Source organism: Podarcis raffonei, chromosome 7, assembly GCF_027172205.1.
Source record: "Podarcis raffonei isolate rPodRaf1 chromosome 7, rPodRaf1.pri, whole genome shotgun sequence".
Classification (NCBI taxonomy): Eukaryota; Metazoa; Chordata; class Lepidosauria; order Squamata; family Lacertidae; genus Podarcis; species Podarcis raffonei.
In genome coordinates, this window is record NC_070608.1 from 3,245,322 (window position 1) to 3,258,882 (window position 13,561).

At 50.9% G+C, this 13,561-nt stretch overlaps 1 protein-coding gene across 1 annotated transcript in view; it reads right to left on the minus strand.

Moving 5' to 3' along the window:
- NAPRT (nicotinate phosphoribosyltransferase) overlaps window positions 1-7,780 on the minus strand; it is a 30,788-nt gene extending 23,008 nt beyond the window's left edge. The window contains exon 1 of the mRNA XM_053395146.1: window positions 7,432-7,780. Within this exon, the coding sequence (XP_053251121.1) occupies window positions 7,432-7,675 (244 nt within the window). The 5' untranslated portion in view covers window positions 7,676-7,780. The remainder of the gene's footprint in view (window positions 1-7,431) is intronic.
- Between the last annotated feature and the right edge of the window lie 5,781 nt (window positions 7,781-13,561).

Genomic DNA, 13,561 nt, shown 5'->3' on the forward strand with positions numbered 1-13,561 from the left:
GAGGGCCAGCAACCTACCGTATTTTTCGCTCCATAAGACACACTTTTTTCCTCCTAAAAAGTAAGGGGAAATGTATGTGGCTCCATTTCTGGCCCTGCCCCCTTGCCCACGCCTCCATTGTTGAATGTTCTGCAGACTGTTTGCTTCCCCAGCAACGTGTGACTGGCTGATTAGATTATCTGTCTGGAAGCTGTAGAAACGGCTCCCTTTCCTTTCCTAAAGAAGCTGCAGAACTTTTTCCTTTTGCAAAGTAATGACGGAATGGGTTTCTGTGTAGTAAGTTTAAAACTGACTCAACCCCCCCCCCTTTTGTTCTTTCAAAAGAGAGCACTTTTAAATGCGTAAAACTTGAGCTGTTGAGCAAAAACATAAACAAGCTCTCTCCTTTATCAGTCACGGCAAGGGATGGCCTTGGCTCTCTAGGGGAACAAAGAAAACATGTCAGAACTTTATCTTATGTGCTGACCACAAAATACGCGCAAGACTGATGTCTGGGGAAAACGGCAAAAGCGTGTTCCTGGAGATGGTGACCTCGTCCCAGATAAGAGTAGGAAGAGGAAGATCCTTTTATGGTCAGAAGTACAGGAAGGAAGATCCTTTTATGGTTGAGAGTACCAGAGCAGGAACATATGTGATGTCAACCTGTGTATGTAGGCCGACGTGGTTGGGCTCCTAGGGGAGGAGTGAGAGGGTGCCTGGAGGATATATAAACTGCATGAAACCTGTCAATTCTTTGTACTTGCTGTGGACTCACCACGCAGGTGCCTTCTGCTATCCGGAGAGCAGAATAAACTCTTTCTTTGAACCAACCTCGGTGTCATTTTGACTTCCTTCCTCCTGTCCCGGAGCAATGCAGACCCAATCGGTGAACTCCAATAAGGCTACAGTAAGCTCAACAACTTTGAGCTGATCCTCAAAAAGGGGGCTTTTCCCCTTTGCAAAAGAAGCTGCACAACTGTGAGCTGATCCCCCCAAAACACAGGGCTTTCCCCCTTTCCTCCTCTAAAAACTAGGTGCGTATTATAGTCAGGTGCGTCTTATGGGGTGAAAAATACGGTGCATGGCTTGAAAAGAGGACTGGACAAATTCACGGAGGAGATGGCTATGGATGGCTGCTTAGCCAGGATGGCTATCCTCTGACTCCACAGTTGGAGGCAGCGATGCTTCTGAATATCCATTGCTGGAAACCGCGGGAGGGGAGAGATGCTCGTGAGCTCGGGTACCACTTGCAGGTTTCCTACAGGCCACTGTGAGAACAGGAGGCTGGACTAGACGGGCCGCTGGCCTGACTCAGCAGGCCCTTCTGACGTTCTTATAAACCAGGAAGACGTCTCTGTGTGGAGGAGTCACATGGGCAGGTATCCCACCTGCCTCTCACAATACCACAAGGACGCTGTCAGGTGCTGGTGGTGGTTGCTCGTGAGTAACCAGGCAGGACTCCAACTTGGCTCTTACAGGTTTTATTGTGCAAACTACCGTATTTTTCGCCCTATAGGGCACACCGGCCCATAGGGCACACTTATTTGGGGGGGGGAATAAAGGGGGGGATTATTTCCCCCCCCCGAGCCCCAAAGAGCAAAGAAGCCATGACAAAGAAGCCCGACCCCAGCCCCCAGAACAGGCTGTTGCCCGCAAGACTTGCGAGCCCGGCGGGAACTGCCGCCGGGCTCGCAAGGCTTGCGGACATTTGCGCCAAGCACGGGGCGCGCTCCGGAGTGCGCCCCATGCTTTGGGCTGCAGGCTGCTGCCCGCAAGCCTTGGGAGCCCGGCGAGCACTCTCGCCGGGCTCCCAAGGCTTGTGGATAGCTTCCTGAAGCGTGGAGAGCGAGAGGGGTCGGTGCGCACCGACCCCTCTCGCTCTCCAGGCTTCAACAAAAGCCTGCATTCGCCCCATAGGACGCACACACATTTCCCCTTCATTTTTGGAGGGGGAAAAGTGCGTCCTATAGGGTGAAAAATACGGTATTTACAGTGCAGAGCCACAAAGTCATAGCTGTCAACCGTCCCTTATTTGGTGGGAAACTCCCTTATCCCAGCGCGGTTTCCCGCTGCTGTCCCTTATTGATGATGTCGCTTAAATTTCCCGGGTTTCACGCTCGCCCAGCTCGGGGTCCTCCACTGCAGGAGAACGCGCGCTGGCGCCGTCGTCCTGGCGCGAGGAGTTCTGTCAGCCCTTCCCTGCCCAAAAGAGAGGGGGAGAGGGAGAGAGACTCTCGCCCACGCCACCCATGAGGTGGCAGTAGTGGTGGCAGCTGAGGAGGCAGCCTGAGGGAGGAGGAAGAGGAGGGGATGGGGAGGGATGCAGAAGGGCGGTGCTTCAGCGGCCGCTGCGGCACCACAACTGCCTCATGCTGGATTGACAGCATCTGTCAATCCTACCAATGTATGGAACTCTTTTAAAAAATAGCAAAATCCCTTATTTTGGCTGCTGGTCCCTTATTTTCAAATCTGTAAGTTGACAGCTATGACAAAGTTCATGTCCGTCTCAGTCACTTGCAGAATCTGGGAGTGGCGCTTCCCGGCTTCTCCCCCAACATAGGAACTTTGGCACCCCAAGCCTCCTCCTCCCCTCCTTGCGTTTCACGCCCCTGCGCAAGCTGGGCGACAGAAGTGGCATGCACCCCTCCTGGCCAGCCTAGCGAGGTGAGGCGCTGGGGCTCTTAGCAGCATCCTCAAGCCCTTTCCCCACTTGGCTGGCCCCTCCCTCTCTTCTCCACTGGAGGTGTGGCTTTTCCCACCACCGGAAGAGGAGCTGCTCCTCAGGATTTTTGGAGGCACTCTGTATCCCAACGGCCCCCCTGCCTCCCTCCACGGTTCCAATGGCGGTCCCCTGACAGACGCATATCCCAGAAGCCTGGGCATATCACACACTCTAGAGCAGGGGTCGGCAAACTAAGGCCTGAGGGCCAAATAAGGCCCAATGGGCAATTTAATCCGGCCCAAGGACCCTGACGCCTGCCCAGTCAGTCCCTGCGCTAGACTGGTGCGGCGGCGCCTTGCCACGCGGGGACAGACTTCCGCGACGGGCGCCCGGGCAGCTTTGGATTGGATCCAGGAAGCTCCCGCAGCCAATCTGAAGCCGCAGACGCCTCTGGGCGGTCAGCGACGCTAGCCAATCCGAAGCTGCGCCAGGTTTCCTCAGTGCGCAGGCGGCGAGGCTTCGGATTGGCCAAGGATGGAGAGGCCGGTGGGCGCATCGCAGGGCTCCGGCCGGAGCTTGGCGTGCCTGCTGGCCCCACGCCTGGCACCCAGGAAAGCTCTCCCAGAAACGAGAGGCGCCACCACCACACCAGCTCCCAACCACCTCGGCCGGAGATAGGAAAGCAGGGGGAGGGGCTGGGGGGAAGAGAAGCCCCCCTCCGCTGGTGCGCGCGGGTGTGTGGTCCAGCCCACTAGAAGATTTGAGGGACAGTGAGCCGGCTCGCTGGTAGAAAAGTTTGCTGACCCCTGCTCTAGAGCCACAGGATGACAACGGGGAACCCGGCACCAGGCTACACGGTATAAAGAAGTAATATAATAATAATAATAATAATAATAATAATAATAATAATAATAATAATTTATTTATACCCCTCTCATCTGGCAGGGCTTCCCCAGCCACTCTGGGTGGCTTTCAACCAAATATTAAAATACACTAATGCATCAAACATTAAAAGCTTCCCTAAACAGGGCTGCCTTCAGAACAAGACCTTGGCATGACAGAGTCACTGGTGCAACGCAGGGGGCGCATTGAGGGGGTTGGACTAGATGACCTGTGGGTTCCTTCCTACTCTAAGATTCTATGATTGAACAACAACAACAATTTCATTGAACAGCAACAATTTCATTATTTTATTATATATACCTGGGTTTATTATATATGTCTGGGTTGCCCCAACCACTCTGAGTTGTTTGTTTCCCACACACATAAAAACATAACAAAACATCCAATATTAAAAACAAAAATATGAGGAGGGGTTTTTGATGCCTGGCTGGCTGGCTGGCAGGACCATAAACAAACAGAAAAGATATATAAAGCATATAATAAATGAGTATGTTTGGTTGGGGGAGAAAATCTGTTTAAGATAATACACAGAAAATTCTGTTGAACTGATACTGGACTAAGTCTGTAAGCAAAGTCTGAGATACCACTTTCAAAGAGAGATAATTTTCTGGTGTTTTTAGATGAACGGGATTTTAACTCGTTCCACAAGGCTGTGACAGAGACGGCGCATGGGTTAGGTGTCACAGGAGGTAAAGGCGTAATTGTGTACACACACAAACCGCCTTCGCTGCGTAGCTGGACTCATTCCTGTTTCCCACGCCCAAATTTCAGTCAAGCAGAGCCTCTTCACGTCTATTCTCCCTTGCCGCCTCCATTCCCAGTTCCAAGTTACGGAAACTTACAGAGAGAGCAGGTTCTTTCTCCCCTGCTGATCAAAGGTTAGCAGGGAAAGGTGCCAGAAGCCCTCAGGAAACCCAGAGACATCAGGAAATATCTGCAAAGCCCAGGGAAATGGCTTTATACTCTGGCGAAGTAAATGTTTCACTTAGCACATGGTCTGGTGTCTGCCAAATGGGAAAATGTCAGGCCACACTTGAAAAAGAGCTGGAGAGGAAAACGCGGGGGATCAGGGCCACAGTGGTCACATGCTCTGCTTCCACAGTGGGAAGCAGCAATGATTCTGAGTGCCTGTTGCTGGAAAACACAGGAAATGAATTTTGTTCTTGTGTTGAAATCCTATTTGCGGGTTTCCCATAACAGCATCTTGTTGGCCACTATGAGAGCAGAATGCTGGACTGGATGGGCCATTGGCCTGATCCTGCAGGCTCTTATGTCTTCCCTCCACTTCCACTTCCCCCTCCCCAATTACTCTGACATTTTTCTCGTATCAAATTTTAGATTGTATCTTCCTCAGGGCAGGGACTTCCCATCGTGCACCAGGCATTAAATAAATACCTCCACCTAAAGATAAAGGTATGGGACGCAGGTGGCACTGTGGTCTAAACCACAGAGCCTAGGACTTGTCGATCAGAAGGTCGGCGGTTCAAATCCCCGCAACTTGCTTGGTCCCAGCTCCTGCCAACCTAGCAGTTCGAAAGCAGGGTTCCCTTTACCTTAAAGGTAAAGGGACCCCTGACAGTTAAGTCCAGTCGCGGGCGACTCTGGGGTTGCGGCGCTCATCTTGCTTTACTGGCCAAGGGAGCCAGCGTACAGCTTCCGGGTCATGTGGCCAGCATGACTAAGCCGCTTCTGGAGAACCAGAGCAGAGCACAGAAACACCATTTACCTTCCTGCCAGAGTGGTACCTATTTATCTACTTGCACTGGCATGCTTTTGAACTGACCTCTTTTGCAAGATCAGCTCCTACGTGCGCTGTGAAAACATGCAGCCTTCTGAGTTACATGGGGTTCTTAAGTCCTAAGGGAAAAGGGAGTCCATTACCCAGCTATGTGAAGAACAGAAGTGGAGCCAGCAATGTTGCTCTCAACGCAGCTGAGAATTAGCTCCCCTTTGACTTGGCAGGACAAATCCCTCAACCCAGGAAGTCAGACCTGCCCCATGAGAGCCATACGCTCAACACACAAGCCAGTCGCTCCACAAAGCAGTTTAACCACCTTCTTCGAACCTCAAAAAATTAGGAAGGTTAAACTGCACAACTGGGCAGGTTAGGAATTCAGACTCAGCTGCGCAAGGAAGATCTAGAAGATGTACAATGGAAATAACCTAACACAGAAGGAGTTTGGAGTGCTGATACTCCTGGCAAGATTGAGGGGCCGATCTTTTATCTCGCCTCTGCCTCTCTCCCCACAAAGACTTTGGAGATAGCGGAAAGAATACAGAAGACCTGAATGATAACCAAGTCAGAAGAACAGTGTGATCCTGAGGCTCTTGCAGAACACCGAACACCATTATTTTTAGCCCACCTCCATAACATTCCAAAGGTGGTTTTTAAATTCCAGGCTATTTGTAGGTTTATTCTGCCTGTACAGCCTTTAAAGGTTTAAGTTAAATCTGTATTATGCGCAAGCTTTCTGGAAGGTGGCAACGGACAATGGAATTGCTGCTCTGCATTTGTGAACGCTCTCCCTAGGGAGGTTCGGCTGACACCTCCATTATACACCTTTAGGTGCCAGGCGAAAAGGTTCCTCTTCAACCAGGCCTTTAGCACCCTATGCCCTTTTAAATGTGCTTGTGGGAAGGGCGAGGTGTTGTTTTGCTTTATTGTGCATTTTGAGTTCTCATTTTGCATTGCGTTGCAAACTGCCCTGTGAGCTTCGCATGAAGGGCAGTATACAAATTTAATCAATAATGCTAACAATTCTGATCACTATATGCCTAACTTAAGTCCATTCATTCCAATAGGTCTCCTCCAACTTAGTTGGACACAGCTGCCTATTTTTGACGGCTTGCAAAGTCGCAGGTAAAGGCATACCTGAGCATGCATCCGTGAGGCCATTTATTCCGACTATCACCCCTCATCAGCTTCCACAACCAGCGCGATGCGACTGACCTTGGCCATAGAAAAGCTGCAATGTGCTCTATGTGGGGCTACCTTTGAAGGTGACCCAGAAATTACAACTAATCCAGAATGCGGCAGCTAGACTGGTGACTGGGAGCGTCCGCCGAGACCACATAACACCGGTCTTGAAAGACCTACACTGGCTCCCCGGACGTTTCCCAGCACAATTCAAAGGGTTGGTGCTGACCCTTAAAGCCCTAAACGACCTCGGCCCAGTAGACCTGAAGGAGTGTCTCCACCCCCATTGTTCTGCCCAGACACTGAGGTCCAGTGCCGAGGGTCTTCTGGCAGTTCCCTCACTGTGAGAAGCCAAGTTACAGGGAACCAGGCAGAGGGCCTTCTCGGTGGTGGCACCCGCCCTGTGGAACTCCCTCCCACCAGGTGTCAAAGAGAACAACAACTACCAGACTTTTAGAAGACATCTGAAGGAGCCCAGTTTAGGGAAGCTTTTAATGTTTAATAGACTATTGTATTTTAATACAGTGGTACCTCTGGATGCGAACTTAAGACGCGACTGCGCATGATGCGTTTTGCCGCTTCTGCACATGCGTGTGACACCAATTTGAGCGTCTGCGCATGCGTGAGCGGCGAAACCCGGAAGTAACGCACTCCGTTACTTCCGGGTAGCCGCGCTCCGCAACCCGAAATTACTGAAGCTGAAGCGTATTCATCCTGAGGTATGACGGTATTCTGTTGGAAGCTGCCCAGAGTGGCTGGGGAAACCCAGCCAGATGGGCGGGGTATAAATAATAAATTATTATTATTATATTATTATTTCTTCCCCGCCTCCTCCCCATCGATCAGTTCAGCTGCGCGGCTGCCTGGAGCGCGGAGCCTCTGGCCACGTGCAGAGTGCTTCCCTGGGATACAGACCCGCGCCCCCTGGACCCTTGCAAAGTCTGTGCGCCCCCCTCCACCCCGCGCTCACCTGCCGGGGAGAATCGGAAGGCGCGCAGGAAGGCGAGGCACTCGGCTAAGCCGGCGCTGAGCGCGAAGGCGCCCTGGAAGGGGCAGCGGCGGAAGAAGAGCTCGAAGGCGGCCGCCTCTCGGTGCCGCCCGCTCCGCCAGTAGCCGTACGCCATGGTGAACTGGTACAGGTCGGTGAGCAGCGCCAGAGACCCGCGGCGCCACGGCGGAGGCGCCTCCGCGCCGGGGGGACCCGGCTCGCCCATGGCACCCAGACGCGCCCTCCGCTGCGCCCTGTGCGCCCTCGGAGGCGCGCCGAGGACACCAGGCACCGGAGTCCCGCGGCAGCGCCTTGCTGCCCCACGTGCCAAGGGGGCAGCCCTGGGCGGGGCGGCAGGAGGGCAGGCGCCGCCTCCCCCCTAAGGCGCCTGGGAGATGTAGGCCGAGAGCAAGCGGCTGGAGCGCGCACGCCAGGCACGGGAAGGGATCGCGGTGCATGCAGTCCCCTCTCCATCCCATTGCAAGCTCTTTGCGGGTCAGCAGAGGAGGAATACCGCGAGCCATCAAGCACCCCACCCAGTGCCGGATTTTTGTTGTTGTTTAGTTGTTTAGTCGTGTCTGACTCTTCGTGACCCCCTGGACCAGAGCACGCCAGGCACTCCTGTCTTCCACTGCCTCCCGCAGTTGGGTCAAACTCATGCTGGTAACCTCGAAAACACTATCCAACCATCTCGTCCTCTGTCGTCCCCTTCTCCTTGGGCCCTCCATCTTTCCCAACATCAGGGTCTTTTCCAGGGAGTCTTCTCTTCTCCTAAAGTGGCCAAAGTATTGGAGCCTCAGTTTCAGGATCTGTCCTTCCAGTGAGCACTCAGGGCTGGTTTCCTTCAGAATGGAGAGGTTGGATCTTCTTGCAGTCCATGGGACTCTCAAGAGTCTCCTCCAGCACCAGAATTCAAAAGCATCAATTCTTCGGCGATCAGCCTTCTTTATGGTCCAGCTCTCACTTCCATACATCACTACTGGGAAAACCATAGCTTTAACTATACGAACCTTTGCCGCATTTACGTATAAGCTAAACAAGCTCTAGCTTAGGGCCCCACTCCCTTGCACCCCCCAAAAAAAAAACGGGGGGGAAAACCACTGGATGTACATTTCCAATATATAAGATGATGATAATAATAATAACAATAATAATAATAATAATAATAATTTATTCATATCCCGCCCTCCCCAGCCGAAGCCGGGCTCAGAGCAGCTAACAACAGTAAAATGATACAACATTCTAAAATCATTTCATTATAAAAACAGTTCAAATCGGATTAATGGCAATCATTGGGCTAGAGTTCTGTGAGGATTGCCAAAGGAGGGGGTCAGACTGTGCCCTGGCCAAAGGCCTGGTGGAACAGCTCTGTCTTGCAGACCCTGCGGAAAGATGTCAAGTCCCGCACGGTCCTAGTCTCTTGTGACGGAGTGTTCCACCACATCGGGGCCATGGCCAAAAAAGCCCTGGCTCTGGTTGAGGACAGCCTAACCTCACTGTGGTCTGGGACCTTCAAGATGTTTTTCTTTGAAGACCATAAGGTCCTCCGTGGGACATACCAGGAGAGGCGGTCCCGTAGGTATGAGGGTCTTAGGCCATATAGGGCTTTAAAGGTTAAAACCAGCACCTTGAACCTGATCCTGTACTCCACCAGGAGCCAGTGCAGCTGGTATAGCACTGGGTGAATGTCATCCCCCGTAAGGAGTCTCGCCGCAGCATTCTGCACCTGCTGGAGTTTCTGGGTCAGTCTCAAGGGCAGCCCCACGTAGAGCGAGTTAGAATAATCCAGTCTGGAGGTGACCGTTGCGTGGATCACAGTGGCTAGGTCAGGGTGAGAGAAGTAAAAACAAATAGAATAAAACCAACATATTGCAACAGTGTTTTGCGTTGTGTAGGCCCCTATGATGTAAGTCATGAGCCCCGCCTGCTAGCCTGCTCCCTAAAATATCACTGGTTTGCTCCTTTCTATATATAGGGTGCCTACATTCTGCATGGACTGGTTGCATGGCAAATGGCTTTAGATACCTATGAGGTCCATCAGTTAGCATATATTCAACACAAAAAACAGCGACAATTTGTTGTTGACAAAGGACAAATGGACATATAAAGGGCCCCATTACCTCCAGTAGCTTAGGGCCTCCTCAAACCTAAATCCAGCCCTGACCCCACCCCATTCCTATTTTTTTATCTTAAGCATTCAGTAGGCGTAGCCAAGGTAGAGCAGCTGCCCCATCAATAAAAATACTTAACTGATGTTCTGACCCCCCAACATAAATCCTAGCTACGCCCATGGTTGATAACGCCAAGGTTGCAGGTTCAACTCCCTGCATGGGGGAACTGGATATTGCTGCATTGCAAGGGGTTGGACTATATTTGTGTTTCCCAAACTTGGTTCACCAGCTGTTTTTGGACTACAACTCCCATCATCCCTAGCTAGCAAGACCAGTGTCCAGGGATGATGGGAATTGTAGTCCACAAACAGCTGGAGACCCAAGTTTGGGAAACACTGGACTAGATGATCCTCGGGGTCACTTCCAACTTGATGATTCTAGGAATTATATAAACTGAGGTGGAATATGTGGCAAAATGCCCAGACATCATTCTTCTCATTATTTATTATTATTATTATTGGAGTGGAGGGTGGTGGAAATGAGAAACTTGCCTGCTTCCACCTTTCTGTGTTGCACTTGGAGAAATGCCTGCCACTCCAATGGGACGCGCAGGGCAGGATTGCGCCCAAGGGACAACTGCAGCAGAGAAGACCTTGCTCACCCAATACATGAAGGAGTTTTAGACCGTGGACTCAGAAGTGGGGGCTGTGTATAGGTCTCCCTGAGTGCCTGTGCATTTGCTACAGTCGTGGGAGAGGCTGAAGGCCTAAAAAAGCCCTGCAGGTGGATCAGGCCAGCGACCCATCCAGGGGAAGCTTGCAAGCAGAACTCTCCCCACTTGGTTTGAGGAGGCCCTAAGCTACTGGAGGTAATGGGGCCCTTTATATGTCCATCTGTCCTTTGTCAACAAGAATCAAAGCTCCATTAACAATTTCATGGTCCCATAAGAAACTAACCTGGCTTTAAAAAATAATCCAATGACTACGTTACATTTTGACCAATGCTAGCAAGAGGACATGGAGAAATCTCTCACCCCAAGGCTGAGAGATGCACCAGTTCATGTTGAGGCACCAGATTCTAGTATCCTAAGTGGGCTACAGAAACAGGGCCAACCTGTGTTAAGAGCCCAGGAGGTGCTAAAATAGTGATTTCCTTAACTATAGAGGTGTGAGAATTTCACCTGCTTCTTTGCTCAGGTTGAGGTGCGTTTGCTTAATTAAGGGGATGCAACGTGGCCAGTGGAAATTACCGAAAAATTCCTCCCCTCCAATTTCAAAGGAAAGATGGAATTTCACCTTTTCTTCTTGCTAGTTATCAGGCTTGGTCGTAGCTGTTTCATTAGTGGGATTATTACCATCTTAAGAACACGCAACACCTGTCTGGCCTTGCAGCACCTGTTCTGCAGGGTCTCACCGAACCAAACACAACAGCAGCTTAGAAGGTTTCAAAGCAAGGGCAGTTTCAAAGCTTCCCTACAGCAACCCCAGAAGGATTTGTTGATGGGATATATAAGCAGATGCCAGCTGCTTCCTTGGTTCCCAGACATCATTAATCTATTCATGCAGAGCTGACTCTGCAGACATTAAAGGTAAAGATAAAGGTACCCCTGCCCGTACAGGCCAGTCGTGTCCGACTCTGGGGTTGCGCGCCCATCTCGCTTAAGAGGCCGGGGGCCAGCGCTGTCCGCAGACACTTCCGGGTCACGTGGCCAGCGTGACAAGCTGCATCTGGCGAGCCAGAGCCGCACACGGAAACGCCGTTTACCTTCCCACTAGTAAGCGGTCCCTATTTATCTACTTGCACCCGGGGGTGCTTTCGAACTGCTAGGTTGGCAGGCGCTGGGACCGAGCAACGGGAGCACACACCCCCGCGGGGATTCGAACCGCCGACCTGACGATCAGAAGTCCTAGGCGCTGAGGTTTTACCCACAGCGCCACCTGCGTCCCAGACATTAATGCACCACATTAATGTACCAAATTAATGCACCCGCGTCCCAGACATTAATGCACCACATATCTGATCCCATGCAATGCTCATCTCGGAAGTGTGCTGAGACGAGTTCTGTGCAGAAGCGGGACATGTCCTTGTTGAGAATTCTGTTCCACCTTAAGGAACAGGCATGTGGAATTGTTGCATGTCACATGTCTGTTTACATTCCAGCACAGCTTGTTGGGAACTTCCGTTGTGTGTATAGCTTTTGCTTTGGACACGAAGGAGATCAGACATGTTTCCTTTTGTCCTGATCTACGCTGAATAAACCTGCTTGTAAATATGCTCATAGCCTCTCGTGCCACTTCTGTGTGCAGCGTTGTCTCTGCTGAATAGTGTGCAGTCTTCTAAAGCCTGTGTCACAGATTTATGCTGCACCAAGGATTGGAGTTCGCCCGGCACGTCGGCCGGTGGGCTGGAGCCAGCTGGGGGCCTGCCAATTGCCCCCATTCCCTTGGATGCATGCTTAGTCCTTACAAGAAATTTAGGGATATGGGGTAGATTCCAGAACATGGTGCCCTCCCCTGGTTTGAAGCTGGCTTGTTTTGAAACTGCTCAGAGTTCTTCCAAGTCACAGAAACAGAGTTGTAAGGGACCCCGGGGGGGGGGTCATTTAGTCCAACCCCCTGCAACACAGGAATCTCAACTAAAGAATTAATGACAGATGTCTGTCCAACCTCTGCTTGAAAACGTCCAAAGGAGTAGAGTCCACCTGCTCTCGTGAGAATCTGTTCCACTGTAGAACTGCTCTTACTGTCAGAAAGTTCTGCCCTATAGTTGGGTTGGAATCTCCTTCCTTGTAACTTAATCCACTGGATCAAGGCCTACCTTCTGGAGCAGGAGAAAACAAGCTTGCTCCACCCTCCATAGGACAGCCCTTTAGATATCTGAAGATGCCCATCAGACCTGATTCAAGCAGCCAGGACTGTGAAACCAAGACATTGCAGCTCTTCCACTGCCTGCATTAGAAGAGGTCGGTGGGGTTACTTTGCTCATCCCACTTGGGCAGGTTGTGCTGACATCTATGTTAGCCTGACATGTAAACTGGACCTACAGCCCAACCGAGTTCTCCCAATCAGTAGGGAAGCATGGGAACTACCTTGGTGTGCAGACCAACATTCCCTTTCCAGTTTAACTCCATCCTAAGGAGGATTTTGTGCAACTGTTAACCTCGTAGGGAGGATCTCCCCCTTCTGGACAATCTGTCTCCTTGCACTTATGTTCCATTTCGCTCAAGAACTAACCAGTGTTTATACCTAAGGCAGACACAGGCAAACTTGCCCACCAGATGTTTTTTGGGACTACAACTCCCATCATCCCTAGTTAACAGGACAAGTGGTCAGGGATGATGGGAATTGTAGTCCCAAAACATCTGGAGGGCCAAGTATGCCTATGCCTGACCTAAGGCTTGAACCTTTCCTATTAATATTAGATAACACTTCCTTCTAGGATTCATTTTCCACTGACCACTGTCATAGTAACCCCTGAGAAATGGCTCCAATTTGTCTACATCCCTCTTAAAATGCAGAGCCTGGAACTATATATATATATATATATATATATATATATATATATATATATATATATATATTGCAGTCACAAACTGCAGACTTATGTTCAGCTTGCAGCTTATTACCATTTCCAAACTCATTTTCACATGTACAACTGCTGTTGGGTACCTCCCATCCTATTCTGTGCATTTGATTGTGGGTGTGGGTGTGTGGTTGCACATGCACACAGACTAAATGCAGAAATGTCCATTCTATCCGGAAGCAAATGAACTGTGTCCTCTATAACAAGAGAATGCAAACCACCCCTACGTTACGCAGCTATTGTCCATGTGGCCGGGGAGGCGTGCACAGACAATGCTGCAGGAACATCTTCAGTACAAGGTAATCTGAAATGAACTTTATTTGCACAAGAAACATAACAGGACCAGCGCCTTTCTCTCCACGCAGTGCCCGTTTAAGTTCAACCAAGTCCAAAACAAGAGAGGCGCCCTGGAAGAGGAG